The sequence below is a fragment of the Balaenoptera borealis genome, assembly GCF_965194805.1.
Source record: "Balaenoptera borealis genome assembly, chromosome: 9".
Classification (NCBI taxonomy): domain Eukaryota; kingdom Metazoa; phylum Chordata; class Mammalia; order Artiodactyla; family Balaenopteridae; genus Balaenoptera; species Balaenoptera borealis.
This window is the reverse complement of record NC_138873.1, coordinates 27,319,395-27,337,182: the sequence shown is the minus strand read 5'-3', so window position 1 is coordinate 27,337,182 and position 17,788 is coordinate 27,319,395. Positions and strand designations below refer to the sequence as shown.

Here is a 17,788-nt window from a genome sequence, read left to right as displayed (position 1 = left end):
TATGGAGGAACACTGCCCTTAAGGTCTTCTCCAGAAGCTTCATCTCTTCAGGGCTCACTGCTGCTCTTATGACATCTACCACAAACTTTAGCATTTCTTATACTTGGATTTCTATGTAGCAAAGAACTCGCCCTCCCACTTTTTTCCACTCACTATAGTGTTTTTCACAACTTGTACATAACCAAGGGTCTTATTAATTACTTCCTGATTCACTGAGAACTACTTCTTGACTCATTCACCCATAACTGTCTGGTCTTAGGCAAATTACTTAACTTCCTTATGCCTCACTTCTGTCAGGGTAGATTTTGGCTACATATAGGACCTTCTCATGGGTTTACTGTGAGGATTAAAAGAAACATTACATCTAAAATAGCTAGAATAGTTCTCTGCACTTAGTAAGCATTCAGTAAATATTAGCCATTATTGCCAGATTTGTCATCATCGTAATTCCAATTCAGAAAATTAAAGGTAGCTCTTAACATTGTGTTATCAATCACAACAGGGCTAGACATTATTACAACAATAGTTAGTTTTATCCCAAATAATCTTTTAAAGGAAGAATATTTGTTTATTAAACTCCTGAGTTCCACTTCTAATTTTCTACCAGGACGTGGAGATCCTATTGCAGTGCCTTTTTAAACAACTGTCGTCTTTAAACAGCCATACAGAGAACAGGCAAACAATGGTGAAATAGCAAACAATAGTTTCATATTATTGCAGAGTATGCTGCTGACTGCTAGGATTATTACCAAGTACAGACCATGCAATCTTTTAAACTGAAGGATAACATAAAATATTTCAATATTTTAAAAAGAATTGAAAGTTAACTTATTCTAAGAGGTTTAGTTATTTAAAATATTCCCTGTGGATGATAGATAATATCAAAGTTTTGTATTTTCTCATTAAGAAATGAGACTTTTGAACGCAAGAAAAAAAGTCAACAATTGCTATGGACTGAATTGTGTCCCCTCCCCCTGCAATTCATATGTTGAAGCCCTAATGCCCAATGTGACTGTATTTGGAGATAGGGCCTTCAGGAGGTAATCACGGTTAAATGATGTCATAAGGGTAGGGACCTAATCCAATAGGATTACTGTCCTTATAAAAAGAGACACCAGAGAGCACACTCTCCCTCTCTCTTCACGCTCAGAGGAGAGACCACGTGAGAACAGAGCGGCCACCTGAAAGCCAGGAAAGGAGCTCTCATCAGAAACTGAAGCCTACCAGAGCCTTGATAGGCTTGAACCAGAGCCTTGATAGGCTTGAACTTTCCAGTCTCCAGAACTGTAAGAAAATAAAGTTCTGTTGTTTAAGCCCTGCAATCTATGGTAGTCTGTTATGGCAGTCTGAACAGACAAATACAACTCATTCAGTATTTAAATCATTAACATTCATTAATTTCATAGAGGCAGCTCTATAAAAGAATAACATGTCCCAAAAAAGGACCTGTGATGAATATCATTAACCTTTACTTTTGTGAAGTTATCATTTTCTCCTGGACTCTGAGATCATAATATAAAAATGAAATGAAAACCCACTGTGGCCCCTGGACCTTAACAACCCAGTCCCATCCCTGAGCTGCTGCCACCAGGATTATACTTCAATGACACTGTAACAGTATGTCAGTGCCACACAACGGGGAAATTCGCCATCAATTTGAACTCTGTTTAGAAACACACAGTGACTCGTGTACTAAAAGGAGTTTGAAATGAAAGAGTATAGGATAGAGTAGAAGCTCTGGCTTCACTGGAACCTGAGTCCACCTCCCACTCCTGCCACCCCCCAGTATGTGTCACTGAGCAAGCAGTGACTTCTGTGGTCTCGTTTCCTCGAACCGTCTTCCTGACAGGGCTGCCAGGTGGGCTTGCGGTAACATATAAAGTGCTTAGGGCAGTGGCAGGTACATGGTAGGGACTCCGTACATGTAGATAATTATAGTGAGTGAATCTTTATGATCGTTATATTAACTCCTGTCTTATCGCTACAGAAAAAAGGCAGCTAAACGGAAGGACACAGATAGGACAGAGAACCAGATGGTGCACTCGTGGGCTGGGTCAACTCCCGTCCCAGTCACATTCGACCATCTAGTGCCCAGCCTGGTCCTTCTGAGCAGGCTTACATCAGTGTGGGTGAAGAACGTGTTCCACTACCATCCACTACCAATGATGACACTCAGAGAACAGAGCGATGTTAACACTTAACCTCTGAAACACACACAGCTTAGGATCATGCTAGGATATGGAAGGATATGAATAGGTTACTGGTAACACTGGCTACCAGAACAGCCAGTAATATCGTGAAAAGTCAGAAAACGACAAGTGATAATATCTGAGTTTGGATCTTGATTCTGCCACTAATTCTGTGTGACCTGGGAACAATTAGCTAACCCCTTTGACTTCTAAGTTAGAGAGTGTGTACAAAATGTTCTCCAAGATCTTTTTCAATTCACTCCCATGACTCAGTTGTTTTTACCTTTGAGGACATATGAGGGATTACAATTAGGTTTCTTTCTGTTTTGATTTTGAGGGCTAAAAATTTAATTTTTGTGCTTTACCTCAATAATTATTGTGATTACTTACATTCAAATAAATTTCATTTTTATGTTGGTATGAAAACACTGATTTTCTTTTTTTTGTGCTAAATATTAATTAAAAAAACAGCTTAATTTGGTTAATCAACACTGGGAAGGGGGGCTGTGGAATGAAAAATAAGAGCATCTGTGTAGGAAATACTAATTAATTTTATTTAATAATGAAGAAATGGGAATGAAAAGGTAACCACTAATAGTATGGAAAATTATAGCACAACTTCTAAATTAATACAGGGAATCATGGAATGAACAGTACTTTCATCAAACCAACGCCTACACCTCTACACCACCAACCCTACCCCTACCATAAAAAGGGAAAAAAACAAAGTTTAAAAGGAATAAAACTAAGCTAAAAGGAATAAAACTAAGCCTATTAGTTAAGACTGAGAGTTTTAGACCAGGTCAAAACTAAAAGCTAAAGGAATAAAACTAAGCCTATTAGTTAAGACTGAGAGTTTTAGACCAGGTCAAAACTAAAAGCTAAAGGAATAAAACTAAGCCTATTAGTTAAGATTGAGACTTTTAGACCAGGCCAAAACACAAAACACCCAGTTACGTAGTTTAAAAGAAACAAACCTAAAACAAAGTGTCAAAAAAAAATAATGAATGAACAAATAGCTATCAGGCAAATGAAAACAAAATTGTAATAAATGTGGGAATAATAATCCCATTTTGTCTGGTAGTAAAAATCAAATGAAGAAAAAAAACCCAAAGGAGATAAATAGCTCTTCCAGGATCACATGGTCTAAAAGAGGTAGACTTGAAATTTTAAGTCAGCTCTGATTCCAAAGCCTGTACTTTCTGTTACTACACACTATTTCCTCCGTATTCACAACTTCCTGCCTAAAATTTCCTGGTCATATCCATCACATAACCTTACTCATATCTGCATATTCATCCCTACCTCAAACCAGAACCTTCTCTGCCTTCTACGTTCTGATAGCAGATACATGACCTCCTAATGGTTTGCAAAGTTAGACCCCTCGAGGTCATTCTCAATTTCACCCTCATGGATGCTCCAACCTAACTCCACACTTCCACAATTGACTCCATCATTTTACATCAGAATTCAGTGTCTCCTCTCCCATCCTTTCGATTCTACTGTATTTAAGCCCTCATTCCCTTCTTATTCCTGGTGTTTAGTCTATCTCCTCTTCACATCCATCCTTCATACTGTTCTCAGAGATATCTTCCCCCTCAACCGCAAACAAACCCGATGTCACAGTCCTGCTTGAAAACCTGTTGGTTCCCCATTGTTCCCCAGTCCAACGCCTTAGATTGACCATATAATCATGTACATTTTTACACGCTACCCCCTGCCCCAAACACCTCTGCCCACCTGGCAAACTTCAACCATGTTTCAAGTCCTGGGTCAAATGGCCCTTCCTCTGGTGGCAAAGTCACTCCCATAGCTCCTTCAGACTCCTACCTGTACTCTAGATCGTAACTACTCTGCTCTTACTGAGTTCTTCCCCATATAAAACTGTGTCTAGTTTAGCAGGTGATAAATGTAAGTATGATGAATAAATGAGCTAAGGAGATAAAGGATTATATGACTTCCAAGCAAAGTGATTTACATTGAGCCTTAGTGTTAATTCAAAGCCTTCTCAACAAGTCATTTAAACTGTGTTTCTACTTTCCTCTCATCTGAATATTACACTGGAGAACTGCCTGGTAATAAGGATGACCCTGCAGATATCCACAACACTTGTGTCTCCTGCCCGAGGGGACTTCCTACTTTGCCTTCTTCCCTTGACATAGCGGTAGACTAATGGGACTGAGGTGTTGGGACAGAGCTGAGGTGCTTGTACTTGTGAAATATCTAGACCCTTTCTTTAGAAATAGGAAAGCAATACTGTGCCAGGACTTCTTATCTTCAGAGCTGGGCTTAAAGGAGGGTTTAGCCTCAGCTAAAGTAAACGGAGTTTTGCTAAAGCACACAGAGCAATGGTTGTCCTTGGAATCTTTTTGTTACTGCCTTGACCCTAATCCACTTTCACTCCTCATAGAATGTTGCCATCCTCTTCCCTGGCTGTCTTACTGAGCCCCAGCCTACTAGACCAGAAGCACAAACACCCCTCTATCTTTGTCTACCTGTAGCTCAGAAACATTAGGTTTCTCCAATCCCAGGCATCTAGAATCAGTCTCTGGGGTCACATGACCTGCCATCCTCATCTTTATCACCACCATCATCACGGTGAGGTGTGCTCAGTTCTTTATGCTGACACCAAGTGATTTACAGGCAGTAAGTACCTTCATAGCTGCCAGTGAGGTAGACACTGCTATTAAACTTATTTTATTAAACTTATTCACAGAGAAGTGAAGTAACCTGCCTGATGTCTCAAAGTTAGTCAGTGGTGGAACTGGAATCCAAACTCTGGACTGTCTGACTCTAGAAGAAAATGAGGAACCATTATGCTAAAAGGCAGAATTTGGAACACCTCCCCATGACTAAAGTTCCTCCTCTAGATTGGGACAAGGTGTTCATCCAATGTGAAGATCCTGATCTTCTAATGTCACTCTTGGCCTTCGTCATCGTCTATTTAAAAGACCATTTACTTTTAAGGCTTTAAGACCTTTGAATTGTCAGCTTTAAAGGCAAAGTCAACTTGGGAGAAATAAACAATGGCTGCTTAGTCACAATGATTCACCTTATGTCAAAGCTTCAGCCTCTGAGTTATCTAATCCATCCCGCAACAAGCATTTATTCTTTCCAGTCCTGAGCCTGACTCATGATGCAGTGCTTTGGTATGTGCTCCTGTCCGAATTCCTCCCACTAACATGTACTCAGATCCTTTGGGTTGTTCATAACCTGCCTGGAGGCCTTGGGAGCTTTTGTACACTTTATTCATTAAGTGACAACTTTAGGAGAGCAGATGCCATGGTTGACCACAAATCTGTCAAAGTTTTATCCAGTAGAAATTTGGATTAGAAAGACTTTCCCAAAGTCTGTTTTTGTTTTTTTGGTGTGTGGATAGTCTTATTAAAACCAATGACTATCTATCAATGATAATAATGTGAAATGTAAAACCAGGGACAGTTTCACTTATGATGCTAATCAGAGTACGTCATCACTCGTTGTTTACTAATTAATTCTAACCTCTCTATCAACATTTTTGAGATGAACATTCTAAGCCAGGTTGAAATGATCATTTATCTTTTTTTTTTTTTAAACATCTTTATTGGAGTATAATTGCTTTACAATGATCATTTATCTCTTGACTGCACTCTTATTAATACTGCTGCCTGAGGTGACAACACACACTGAGTAAGAAGGGTGGGGAGGGAAGCAAAGCAGAAAAGCTGTGACTGGAAGGGCAAGGAAGTCTGGTGAAATTATCTGAGAAACAGTGCAAAAATAGTTTAATTGAAGGTCAAAATCCTTTTCATATTATCTTATTGTTATTTCTAATATAATACATTATGATAGGATCTCCTGTACAGCTTTGAACTTAGCTATAAAACCCAATATGAATGAATTGAATGAGAGATTTGATTAAGTTTATTTTTTCCTCATGAGCTATGAGTCAATCATACAATTCTCTGATAAGCTTCCATGATTTTATAGACTCTCAGAAAGCCCCCAGCTGGGAATGTGACTCCATTCGCATCAATACTTCAAACTTTAATCTGTATCACCTTCAAAAAGGGAAACCTTATATCTTCCTAAACACAGAAGACTATTCGTCTGCTAAATATTCCTTAGATACTCCTTTGAATTTGTCAACATATTGTAGGACTATTAGTTTCATAGCATATATGAAGACCAAGCAGTTTTAAGGCACAACTATTCTATAGATTAGCTTTGTATCCTCGTTCGTCTAACTGAGAAAATGCTTAAGAATAAGAATTTCAGACTTGTTTGAGTGGACTATTATAAGGGTGGGTATTACCTGATAATTTGGTAATGTCTAACTAATTTGCAGTATACCTGCTGCATTCACCTCTACTTATATTGAAACATACAGATTTACTATTCATTTACCATTCAACCAACAACTGTTAGACATCGACTATGTGCCAGGCACTATTCTAGGTACTAGGCTATAGAAATTTAAAAATGACACAAGTCCTTTCTTTTATTAAGCTTATATTCCAGTGAAAGCAGACAGACAACAAACAAATAAAATATATACATGCTTAGATACTGACAGTGACGTGGAGAAAAATAGAGTACTAGTTTGGGGGAGCTGCAAATTTGAGTAAGATGGCCAAGGAAGGCCTCACTGAAGAGATGGCATTTAAACAATATCTGAAGGAGGAGAGAGAATGAGCTCCATGCATCTCTCAGGACAAACATTCCAGGTGGAGTGCATAGCAATGTAAGTTCCAGGAGGTTAGAAAATTGATCTTTCACTTTAAGAGCCCCAGGGTTCCTGGCTCAATAGTGACCACACATCAAATAGTAGGTGAATGAATATGTGAAGTAAAACAGCAGGAAATAGCTGTAAAAAAAAGGTGGTGGTGGTAGTTAGTATTACTTTAAACTATCTCAAGTCAAAAATTTATACTATTGCATAAATTCTACATGCTTTGATTCTTGTAGATGTTTTTGAAGAGAAATTAGTAACCAGGATCTATTCCAAGTTCTTACAGATTCTTAATGGACTCCAAGGCTAACAAATGGTCAATGCCACAAAATTTTCTCAAAACGATATCAGAATCTGCTCCAACACTTACATTTACCCTCTGGTTCTGTGTCAAATGGACAGTGAGTACAGCACCCATGTACCTTGCTTGTGCAGGAGGAAGCAGAATAGCTCTTCCTCCACATGAGAGCGGGGTATGTGCCCAGCTCTGAAACTTCGGAAGATCTACCACGCGCATCTGAAGCATAGGGACCACTCTCTACTTAACAGAATCACCACTTGTTGAAGAATGTAAACATTGATCTTGGTGACCCTGTACATATTAAAAATACGCTTAAATAGCTGATACGGCAGAAAGAAAAAAGGGTCTATTAACTATCCCATTTTTTAAGATTCAGTTCCTCCCTTGAGCTAAATTATCACAATGTATTTTTAAAATAAAATAAATGACAGTCCATAAAATAACTTAACATCAGCAACTATGGCAGGCCCACACAACAAAAAGTACAACCACTGTGTTAATTTGCACCTAAATGTGATAATACAGAGTGAAGTGTTTAGAACACTGCTTGGCCCATAGTTAGTGCTCAATAAATATTATTATTATTAATGAATAATATTAATATTATTAATACGTAATTAAAGGCTTGAGTAAAATCAGGAAAATCAGCAAATATTTATTATGTGTCTGTTTTATATTTAGCGTTGTGTATTGGGATAAAAAGAATTAGAAAACCATGGCCATACCCTTTAAAAGCTTAAAATATATACAACCAGAAAGTTCTATAAAGTCCAAATAGAAAAAGTTCAGTAGCATATAAAGTAGCACTAGAATGTGAGCTAAAATATGATAGTTATGCAAGATATAGAGTAAGAAAATGAGAGTTTCCAAAAGAGAAAGATCATAAAAACCAGGAAGGCTTCAAAAAAGAAGGACTGGGGCTTCCCTGGTGGCGCAGTGGTTGAGCGTCTGCCTGCCAATGCAGGGGACACGGGTTCGGGCCCTGGTCTGGGAAGATCCCACATGCCGCGGAGCAACTAGGCCCGTGAGCCACAACTACTGAGCCTGCGCGATTGGAGCCTGTGCTCCGCAACAAGAGAGGCCACGATAATGAGAGGCCCGCGCACCGCGATGAAGAGTGGCCCCCACGTGCCACAACTAGAGAAAGCCCTCGCACAGAAATGAAGATCCAACACAACCATAAATAAATAAATAAATAAATAAATAAAATAAACCCAAAGTTTAAAAAAAAAAAAAGGACTGGTACTAACCGTGACCGAGCTGGAGGAATGAAGTATATCTATGAGATAGTTTTGGGTAACTAAAATCTAAATTTACTAAGGTCTGAACTAGGATGAGAGCAGAGGCAGCAAATTTAAAGGCATGGATCTGAGACCTATGTTGAAGACAGAGGCCTGCTGGTCTTGTGACTAAATGGATTCAGGGATAGTGAGTGTGGCAAATTCCACTTACAAACCAGGCTAGAGGTAGCTGAAGCCCCAGCTAGAGGACTAGACTGAGTCCAGAGTGACCACTGGTACCTACAAGCGGCTCAATAGGTCCAAGTGGAGACTAGGCAGTGCACAGCCCTGGGCCACCACGTGTCATTCTGTAAAAGATGCGGTAGTTAAGGCTGGTAGAAAGATGCCAGTGCCTCCAGCAGCAGGAGAAAGCATCAAAAATAGTGGAAAGATAATTGGGCGGGGCACGGGGATGCTGGTGCAGTTGACTGAGACACAGAAATTCCTCAGAGGAGTGTTCTGGAGTGAAAGTTGATGGGCAATGTAGTGGTATAGAGCGGGGGTCCCTGACCTGCGGGCCACGGACCGGTAGCGGTCCGAGGCCTGTTAGGAAGCGGGCCGAACAGCAGGAGGTGAGGGGTGGGCAAGCAAAGCTTCACCTGCCGCTCCCCATCGCTCGCATTACCGCCTGTACCAACCAACCACTGCACCCCCATGGAAAAACTGTCTTCTACGAAACCGGTCCCTGGTGCCAAAAAGGTTGGGGACCGCTGGTATAGAGGTTGAGTTTCAGATGACAGGAAAGCATCTACTGCCTTCTGAGTGAGTTGGAAATGTGAAACACATATCATCAAAAAAGGAGGGTTGAAACCATGATACAACCCTTCGTTTTTGTACAATTACAAATACAATTCTCCCACTTATCCCAGGAAAAAAACCAAAATTAAAGCTTAGAAGAGAGATGGTAAAAAAGATGCAGAAGTCAAGAGAGCGAAGTTTGAAGGAATGGCCTGAATAGAATCAGATGAAATAGAGTGGTTGAGGAGATTTCTTCACGGGAAAACCTTTTAAGGCAGAAAAATAAAGCTTTCAGAGTGCATATGCTCAACCAAACAAACAGAACAGTCCCGTACTTGAAGAATTATGCCTGATTTTATATGATAAATTGAAGGATAATGTGGAAAGAGCAGGCCGCATGACACAATCCTACCATAAAGCATTAAAGCATGACTCAGAAATTTATCCTATAGAAAATTAATAGATCCTCCCTGTTTGCAAAACAATACAAACATGACATGCAACCCAAAACAAAGACCTTTATTCTCCCTCTTTTTAACTTGCTTTTTAAAAATGTGGATTACAAAAAAAAAAACCTTTGGGCTTCCCTGGTGGTGCAGTGGTTGAGAGTCTGCCTGCCAATGCAGGGGACACGGGTTCGAGCCCTGGTCTGGGAAGATCCCACATGCCGCGGAGCGACTAAGCCCGTGAGCCACAATTGCTGAGCCTGCGCGTCTGGAGCCTGTGCTCTGCAACGGGAGAGGCCACGATAGTGAGAGGCCCGCGCACCGCGATGAAGAGTGGCCCCCACTTGCCGCAACTAGAGAAAGCCCTCACACAGAAACGAAGACCCAACACAGCCATAAATAAATAAATAAATAAATAAAATAAAATAAAAAAATCTTTAATGATTTCAATGTTAATTTCAACCTACATCCAACAGTGAATAATCAATCTCACTGGCCAATAACTTTAAACTTTGCTTTGTTGGAATTTCTGGAAAGTATTTTTTTTCTAACTTGGAAAGCTTTAAAGTTTGAAAGTTTGATAATAGTTGATATTATCAACTGCTTTCGTGTTTTCAAAAAGCACACCCCAAAGACCTGCTATTAAGGGACAGCCCTTCCCCCACCCCTCCCACCTTTTTTTTAAAAAAACTATTCTACTCCCATCATAGCTTCTGCAAAGCACAGTTTATATTTATGGGTAGTTTATCAGCTGCACTTTTTCTTTTAGAACTAAAATTTTTTTAGAAATCACCCTTATGTATTCTAAGGCACAGCTTAAATTAGATGCTAGATTTTAGATGACTCTTTTACAAATGTACGTGTGCATGTATGTTTATTTGTGTATTTATGAAGATTAGTTTCTACTCTGACAGCTTAAGTGTAAAAGAATAGGCCAAAATTTAAAAGAAATTTTAAAAGAAAATGCAAATAATGCAGAAAAAAATAAAAATGAGTAAAATAAAATAGAAATATGATAGATAAAAATGTATTTCATTAAAATTATGACTGTCAACAACAAAAGAGATAAGATCAAAATTAAGGAAAACTGGGAATTCCCTGGCGGTCCAGTGGTTAGGACTCCTCTCACTGCCGAGGGCCCGGGTTCAATCCCTGGTCAGGGAACTAAGATCCCACAAACCGAGTGGTGGGGTCAAAAAAAAAAAAAAAAAAAAAAGAAGGAAAACTATGGTATTAAATATGGTAGGGGTAAGAAGAAAGAAAAACCATGTCTATGATATGCTAGCTCACCAACAAAGTAAAGTTGTGACCACAGGATAATACAATAATCTGAACGTTACTTTGACCCATATAAGAATCTGATAAGCAGGTTGGGTCTGTTACCAGATGCCCTTTTGCCACCTGTCTTGCGTCAATGCTCTACAGTCCCCACCTCTTCTAGCTCCCTGGGTGACTCCTCTTCATCCTCTAGTTGGACGTTCAGGTGGCCCCTGACATCCTCAGGCTGGGTTAGGTCCTTCTGGGGGGTTCTTGATGCCCCATGTGCATACCCCTTCAATACCACCCTCTATTAGAATTGCTGCGTGTTTATCTGTTCCCGCCTCCCCACCACTAGACTGTAGCTAGCCCTGGAGGGCTGGGTCTCAACCTTTATTCATCTTCTTAACACAATACCTAGCAAATAGAGTTTTTAAATATATAAACTAATAAGCCATGTTCTACATCATCGATATGAATTAAAATGGGGCCACATATTAAGAAGAAACCCAGCCACACAACAGATAAAGTTAGGCAACTTGTAGGGAGAATCTGCAGGCTCAGAGCTATACAACTTTATAGCATAAGAAGGGAAATGATTTTTGTGTGACTAGCATATTTATACTTTCTACAAAAAAAAACTAATAATGCCTGGATTTGAAAGACAAAGAAACCCAAATGGAAAGGTATGAGTTAAGGTGTAGAAGCTAATTCATGATGGGATTTACATTATAAAGGAGTAGTCTCCTGACCCTATGGAGCTACTTTTACTCAGGCAGATATGAATCCGCATTGCAGCGCAAAGGAGACATTTAACAGTGGGAAACCTAACCCATCAGGGATGGGGTGGAGATGGGAGAGGACACAAGTGCTTATCTTTGCTTGGATGGATCCAAAACCAGAGTGTAAATACTTACGCTCACCTGGAATCTCTTCCTGCTTTAGTAGCTCTGCCTTTCCCTCTCAGTTCTGATCCACTTGTCTAACTGACCTTTACTGGGGAGCAGTGGGCATAGTTCACAGAAGAAAGATCTCCAGACTGCACAGCACTCCAAGCAAAGAGGGGCCCCCCCTCAGGGCCACAGGCAGCCCCGTTCTCCAAGAACCTACCAGCCCGAGGGAGACCTGACAGAGGCAGGGAACTTCAAGCCTGGGTGCAAACTCTAAACACAGAAACACGCAGCTTGTTGACTTCCAGCAAGTCACTGAAATTTGTGTTGAAAAAACCTTGGCAGCAAAAGAAATGACCTCACATGACCGTGATGGCAAGGGAGAGAAAGAGGCCTGTGTTCAAAGAATGGAAACAATGTCAACAGACTTTTGAAAACCAGCTTCCAGTGAATTTCACAAGTTTGGATTCTCGAATACAAATAATTAGAGATGGGGTATGGGGTTGGGTTTTCCAATTGAAACATTAACTTTTACAAAATGCAGTAGAACTTTAGAAAAGTTATAGGCCGTCCACTGGAAAGACTGTGGCGACCTAACTCAGCTCTGGTTTTAAAATATCCAGACGCTCTGGAAACACTGAGACACACCAACTAGACGTTTCATCTTTCCAAGGCACATAAAGACAGTATCCTGTTTTAGCAACTTTGCATAAATGGACATTAAAGTAAAGGAGGAGTTGGCACCAATATCCTTGCTCAATGTTCTGGAAGACAAGGACTGCTGAGTGCCCGGATCTTGGCTTCCTGGTAAGCTAGTCCTGTGACCCAGCTCTCTAGGTGATTATGTGGCAAATACTGCAGTTGCTAACCTTTTGCAAGGGCCTTAGATAACAAAAGAAAAATCAGACTCCTCAGCACAGGTCTTGTGTTTTTCCTGGCAGCACATTGGTAGCATCAGTCTATAAATTCAACAGCAGCATTATTTCAACGTGGAAAGCAGTGAGTGCCCTAGCAGTGCACAGTCTGTTCACATAAAAAGAACCACATGCTGACTCTCCTGGTATTTTTTAAGTTGTAAAATGTAAGCTAAGCCATCACGCCTCTCATACATACATGCCCTCCGGTGCCACATTAAACTGTCATTTACGATACAAGAAATGAAAATGTCCCTAATCCTGGGCCGGACTTCATTGTTGCTTAAAACTTAGTTCTATGTTTATATCAACATACTAAATTCTGTTTCCCAATCCATCTGCAGAACTCATAAAGGCATGCTAGAAAGCATGCTTATTAGAGTGATGTCTGTTTGTCCATCATCCTCGAGGCGAAAAAAGTAACATTTCAACAATGGGGTCCCTGAAAGATCAAGCGAGGGCTGGGGATACCTAGCTGCTTCTCCCGCTCCTCACGACGCTCCTTCGCCAGCCGCTGCCGGTCGTCAACGCGCAGCACTGGTGGAGGGTCTGAAAAGGAGAAGAAAAACATGAGAAGAGGGGCAGATTTTAAGAAAACGATATACACTGATAAATATCTTTTTGTCCAGTAAATCTGATGAATGAAATATTACTACATCTTACGTATAGTAACATTATAACAATTAGTACCTATAACTATACTTTCAGTGATACACTTTATTATAATTTTCCTGAGAATTTCCAAGTATTATCTTCTATTTAAAAATATTACATAAGAGGTTAGATTCTAAGAGTTCTCGTCACAAGGAAAAAACCCATTTCTTTTTTTATTTTTTTGTATAGATGATGGATGTTAACTAAACACATGGGGATAAACATTTCACAACATAAGTCAAGTCACTATGCTGTACACCTTAAACTTACACAGTTTAATTGATGCTGTATGTCAATTATACCTCAATAAAACTCAAAAAAATAAAGTAAAATAAAAAGACACACAGCCCCCAAAAAATCTGTGTAAAAACATAACTGTGCCTTTGGGCTTATTTTTATCAAACAATATATATGAGGTTTTGTGTTCCTAAGCTACTGAACCTCTATTGTTTTTATGCTTTAAAAAGCCTGTTCCTTAACAACACATAGAATCCTAAGTGAATTTTTTATACTAAATAGATGTTCACCAGATAGATGTGAACAGCCCAGCTCTGGAGTCAGACAGGCATGAGATCACTTCCGGTTCTGTCACTCGCTTGCTGTGAGATTTGGCCGAATTACTCACCCAGCTCTCTAAGTCCTAAGCTATGATATGGGGTTCATGGGTTTTTCACTTATTGCCTATGAGGATAAAATAGAACCTATCTATCTCACATCATTGTAAGGATTAAATAAAATAATGCATGTAACAGCATTAGCACAGTGCCTAGCACTTGATAAATCTCAATAAATTCATTCATTTACTGAACACCCTGAATATCTACTGTGCACCAGGCAGTGTTGTATGTGCTGAAAAGAGAGCTTTTAACAAAAAGGACAGAAATCTTTGCCCAAATGGGATTTGCTTAGGGAAAATTTATGGAATAAATAAGTAAAATATAGAGAGTGAAAAAAGGGGCAATATATAAAATGTTAGACTGCGATAAATGCTAAGGAGATAGCAAAGCAGCCAAGGGGACTGTGAAATGGCAGGAAGGGGAGGTCTGACATTTTGGATAGGTGCCAAGGGAAGTCTAATTGTGATGGTAGCTTTTATGTGTAAAAACCTGATGGAAGTAAGGGAGCTACCCGTGCAGATATTCCAAGAGAGGAAAAGCAAGTGCAAAGGCCCTGAGGTTACGAGTACCTAAGGTGTTCAAGAAACGATATGAAGATCTGAGCCATTGGAGCAGAGTGAGATCTGTAAGTGATGGGGCCAGAGACCTGGGGGCCTGGCGAGGACTTTGGATTATGCTCTGAGTGACATGCCACTAAGGGGCTTCCAGCAGAGGGCCACATGAATACACTCACTCTGCCTGTTACTGAATAAAATGAAAAGCATAGTAATAATAATAATGATGATGATGATCATGATAATTACACTTAAAATCAGCTTTATTTTCCCCGCTACTTAATGAACATCACAATTTTAAGATCTCTTATTAAAAATAGAAACCTACTGGAATAATACTTTAGAGACAACATGGCAGAGCTTCATCAACAGACTTAAAGGACTTGTATCCCAAATGCGTCTTAAACGTCACATAATTTGTACATTTAAGGAAAATAAAAACTGTCTAAAAGCGCATTAGGAGCTGCATAAACCTGGCAGTGTGCATCATGGGCAGGACCAGGCGATGATATTTTATGCTTTTGCTTTGCTTTAAGGTATGCTTTTTAAAAAAATTCGTAATATGAACCCCTCACTAGCTCATACCCATTATGATAATTATTTCCCAGATTTACTAATCATTTATGAGGTCTCAAATATTTTTTATGTAGAAAAATGTGGCCTCTGGTCCCAAAAGGTTTTCCTCTGACACTAGAAAAGGGGCACGTGGACTCCCATCAGGCACTTTGTTAAGGATCACAGACAGGGGAGTTCTGCTGTCATTTGTTTTTGGAAATGATAGCCATAGCAAAATGGTATTTTGAAGAAAAAATGATCTGAGAACAAAAGCCAAAATGAAGTTAGAAGAAAGACTTCCAACAATTACTTATTGCTTAAAAAAGTCCGTAAATAATGAGGTTTTACTCCCTCGTGAAAACTTCAATTTTATTATGAAACTTGAAAATCAACTTTATTTATAAAAGCCACATAAGCACATTATAGAATGTCTGTAAAATAGAGTCTATAAAGTCAAATTGTGTTCATGGAATATGGAGTATGTGACATTTCTAGCTTACTTTCAAGTACTTGCCAAATTTCACACAAAATTTTGAAAAGAAGGTTTTAATAACAACATATGGGACACACACACTCATCCTCACCTACCTTCTTCCATCCAAACCAACCCTGAGAGCTCTAAGTCAATAACTGATGTTCCTGCAGTCATGAGGCAATACTCAATTATGCAATGGAATGCTTGCTTGTCTTTTAGATGCATAGTTGGAAAAGAGCAATGCAAGAGGGGGCATAGTTTACCTCTGATTTCTATGCTATCATTTCATGTGAAAATTACACTCTTCACATGGAACAAACTGAATCCTGTCTGGTAACAACTGTGTACAACAACAGGCTGTATACAGTTCTATGCAGATATATCAATAAAAACTATAAATAAGGCCAATGCTTAAGAGTCGGAAAATTCCCACTGGCCACCTTTATCACTTCAGTACTGATCTCAATCAGTATTTATTTAGAATTAGATTTGAGGAAGCTAAGAACAAATGCAACACATTTCTAAAGTATAAGATGCAATAGTGACTATGATATGCTAGACAATTCCGGTTGGTCTGGGAACCTGGCAATAGAAAATACTGTAGAGTGAAAAAGGTATTCAGTTTGAATTCTGTTTCCGTCCTTCTAGTCACATTAATAAAAAGCCACTTTGATACTAGAATGTTAATAAACACCCTGTGACAGATGAAAGATGGCTGTGAATGCAGGTAGGAAGAGCAGAGCCTGGTCAGTTTTGTTCACTGTTATATTCCCCATGCCTAGGACTATACCTGACAGGAAGGAGGGCATTCGATAAGTACTTATTAAATGAATGAATGAGGGGACTTCCCTGGCGGTCCAATGGTTAGGACTCTGCGCTTCCAGTGCAGGGGGCGTGGGTTCAATCCCTGGTCAGGGAACTAAGAACCCCACATGACAAGGGCGCGGCCAAAAAAAAAAAGACAGAATGAATAAACAAATGAGCCAACAGCCTTAGCTAACTTTCAGAGCCAGTACACTTCCATTAACCTTTACTACTGGGGCAAACTCATACCAATCTTGTATTTGACAACAGACTTTTAAAAATGTAAATACTAGTGATTACAGTTTTAAGGTTTAATAACTAAAAACTGATAAAAATGATCTTTAAAGGTAGGATTTCAGAAAGAAAAAATACAATTGAATAATTCCAAGTAAACAGTGAATTTTCTGTAATTTTTGTCTCCCTCTCATTTCTACCCTCATAACACTTTTCTCTGGAACAAAATGAAGGTATAGAAAATGATCTGACATCACGAACATTTCACATTGTTTCCCAACAGATCTAACATTGTTAGAATAGAACTGAGCTACTTATTCTCAGATGGAGAAGTTTTAAGAGAAATAGGATTTCGGTGGCGGTAAACTTGCAGCTACACTCTGCATCCAACCTGCTACCTGTGATGATTGAAAAGTAGAGGGACTACCCAAACGAGGGCACTTTTAAGAGTGAAAGGGCGTGCTGGTAAGAGTCTGTCTGTGGCGACGTGTGTAAACCTGGACTATTCTGCAAAAATCGGAACTAAAGAGTGACCCTCAAAGATCAAGAAAATCAACTCACTTTGACAAGGATTTTTTCCAAGAACTCACTAGACCTTGACTCCTATCTGAACCACTACTGTTTATACAGTAAACTACTTCTGTGAGGGCTTTGCATTTTACAAGGACTTCCATATATATTATCAGTTTATTCTTCACAATAATCCTATGAGTTAGCCAAGCAGCTAGTCATTCAATGAAGAGTTATTATGCCTATTTTCCAAATGAGAAAACTGAAGGAAATAAATGCATGTGACTAAGGAAGGTGGTACAGTTAAGTGTCAGAGTTAGGGTTTAAAATCCCATCTTTAACTCAATCCTGTCCCCCCTTTTCACAGCATGGCATCTACAGAGTCATTAGAATCAGAAAACGGCTGGAAGATTACAAGTCATGCTTTCCTCCATGAGGGAAATTTATTTATTATTTATAAGAAGAAAGTTCTACTGGCTCTTCTAAAGACTTGTGGTGGGGAAGAGTAGAGGGATAGGAATTAGAGGCATTTTTTTTTTTTTTTTTTAATTTTATTTATTTTATTTATTTATGGCTGTGTTGGGTCTTCGTTTCTGTGCGAGGGCTTTCTCTAGTTGTGGCAAGTGGGGGCCACTCTTCATCGCGGTGCGCGGGCCTCT

At 39.4% G+C, this 17,788-nt stretch overlaps 1 protein-coding gene and 2 long non-coding RNA genes across 11 annotated transcripts in view; 2 read left to right on the top strand and 1 right to left on the bottom strand.

Annotated features, from left to right (window-relative positions):
* LOC309635021 overlaps positions 1-17,788 on the top strand; it is a 517,380-nt gene that overhangs the window by 42,502 nt on the left and 457,090 nt on the right. The gene's annotated exons all lie outside the window — the stretch shown is intronic.
* Positions 1-17,788, bottom strand: part of MAP7 (microtubule associated protein 7) — a 161,333-nt gene that overhangs the window by 38,864 nt on the left and 104,681 nt on the right. For all 9 annotated transcript variants that reach the window (XM_082405686.1, XM_082405681.1, XM_082405687.1 and 6 more), the window contains exon 3: positions 13,198-13,275. In XM_082405686.1, the coding sequence (XP_082261812.1) occupies positions 13,198-13,275 (78 nt within the window). The remainder of the gene's footprint in view (positions 1-13,197; positions 13,276-17,788) is intronic.
* On the top strand, positions 1,265-7,047 carry LOC309635023. The gene is made up of 2 exons (XR_014248585.1): positions 1,265-2,966; positions 3,077-7,047. It is a non-coding gene; the product is annotated as an uncharacterized lncRNA (long non-coding RNA).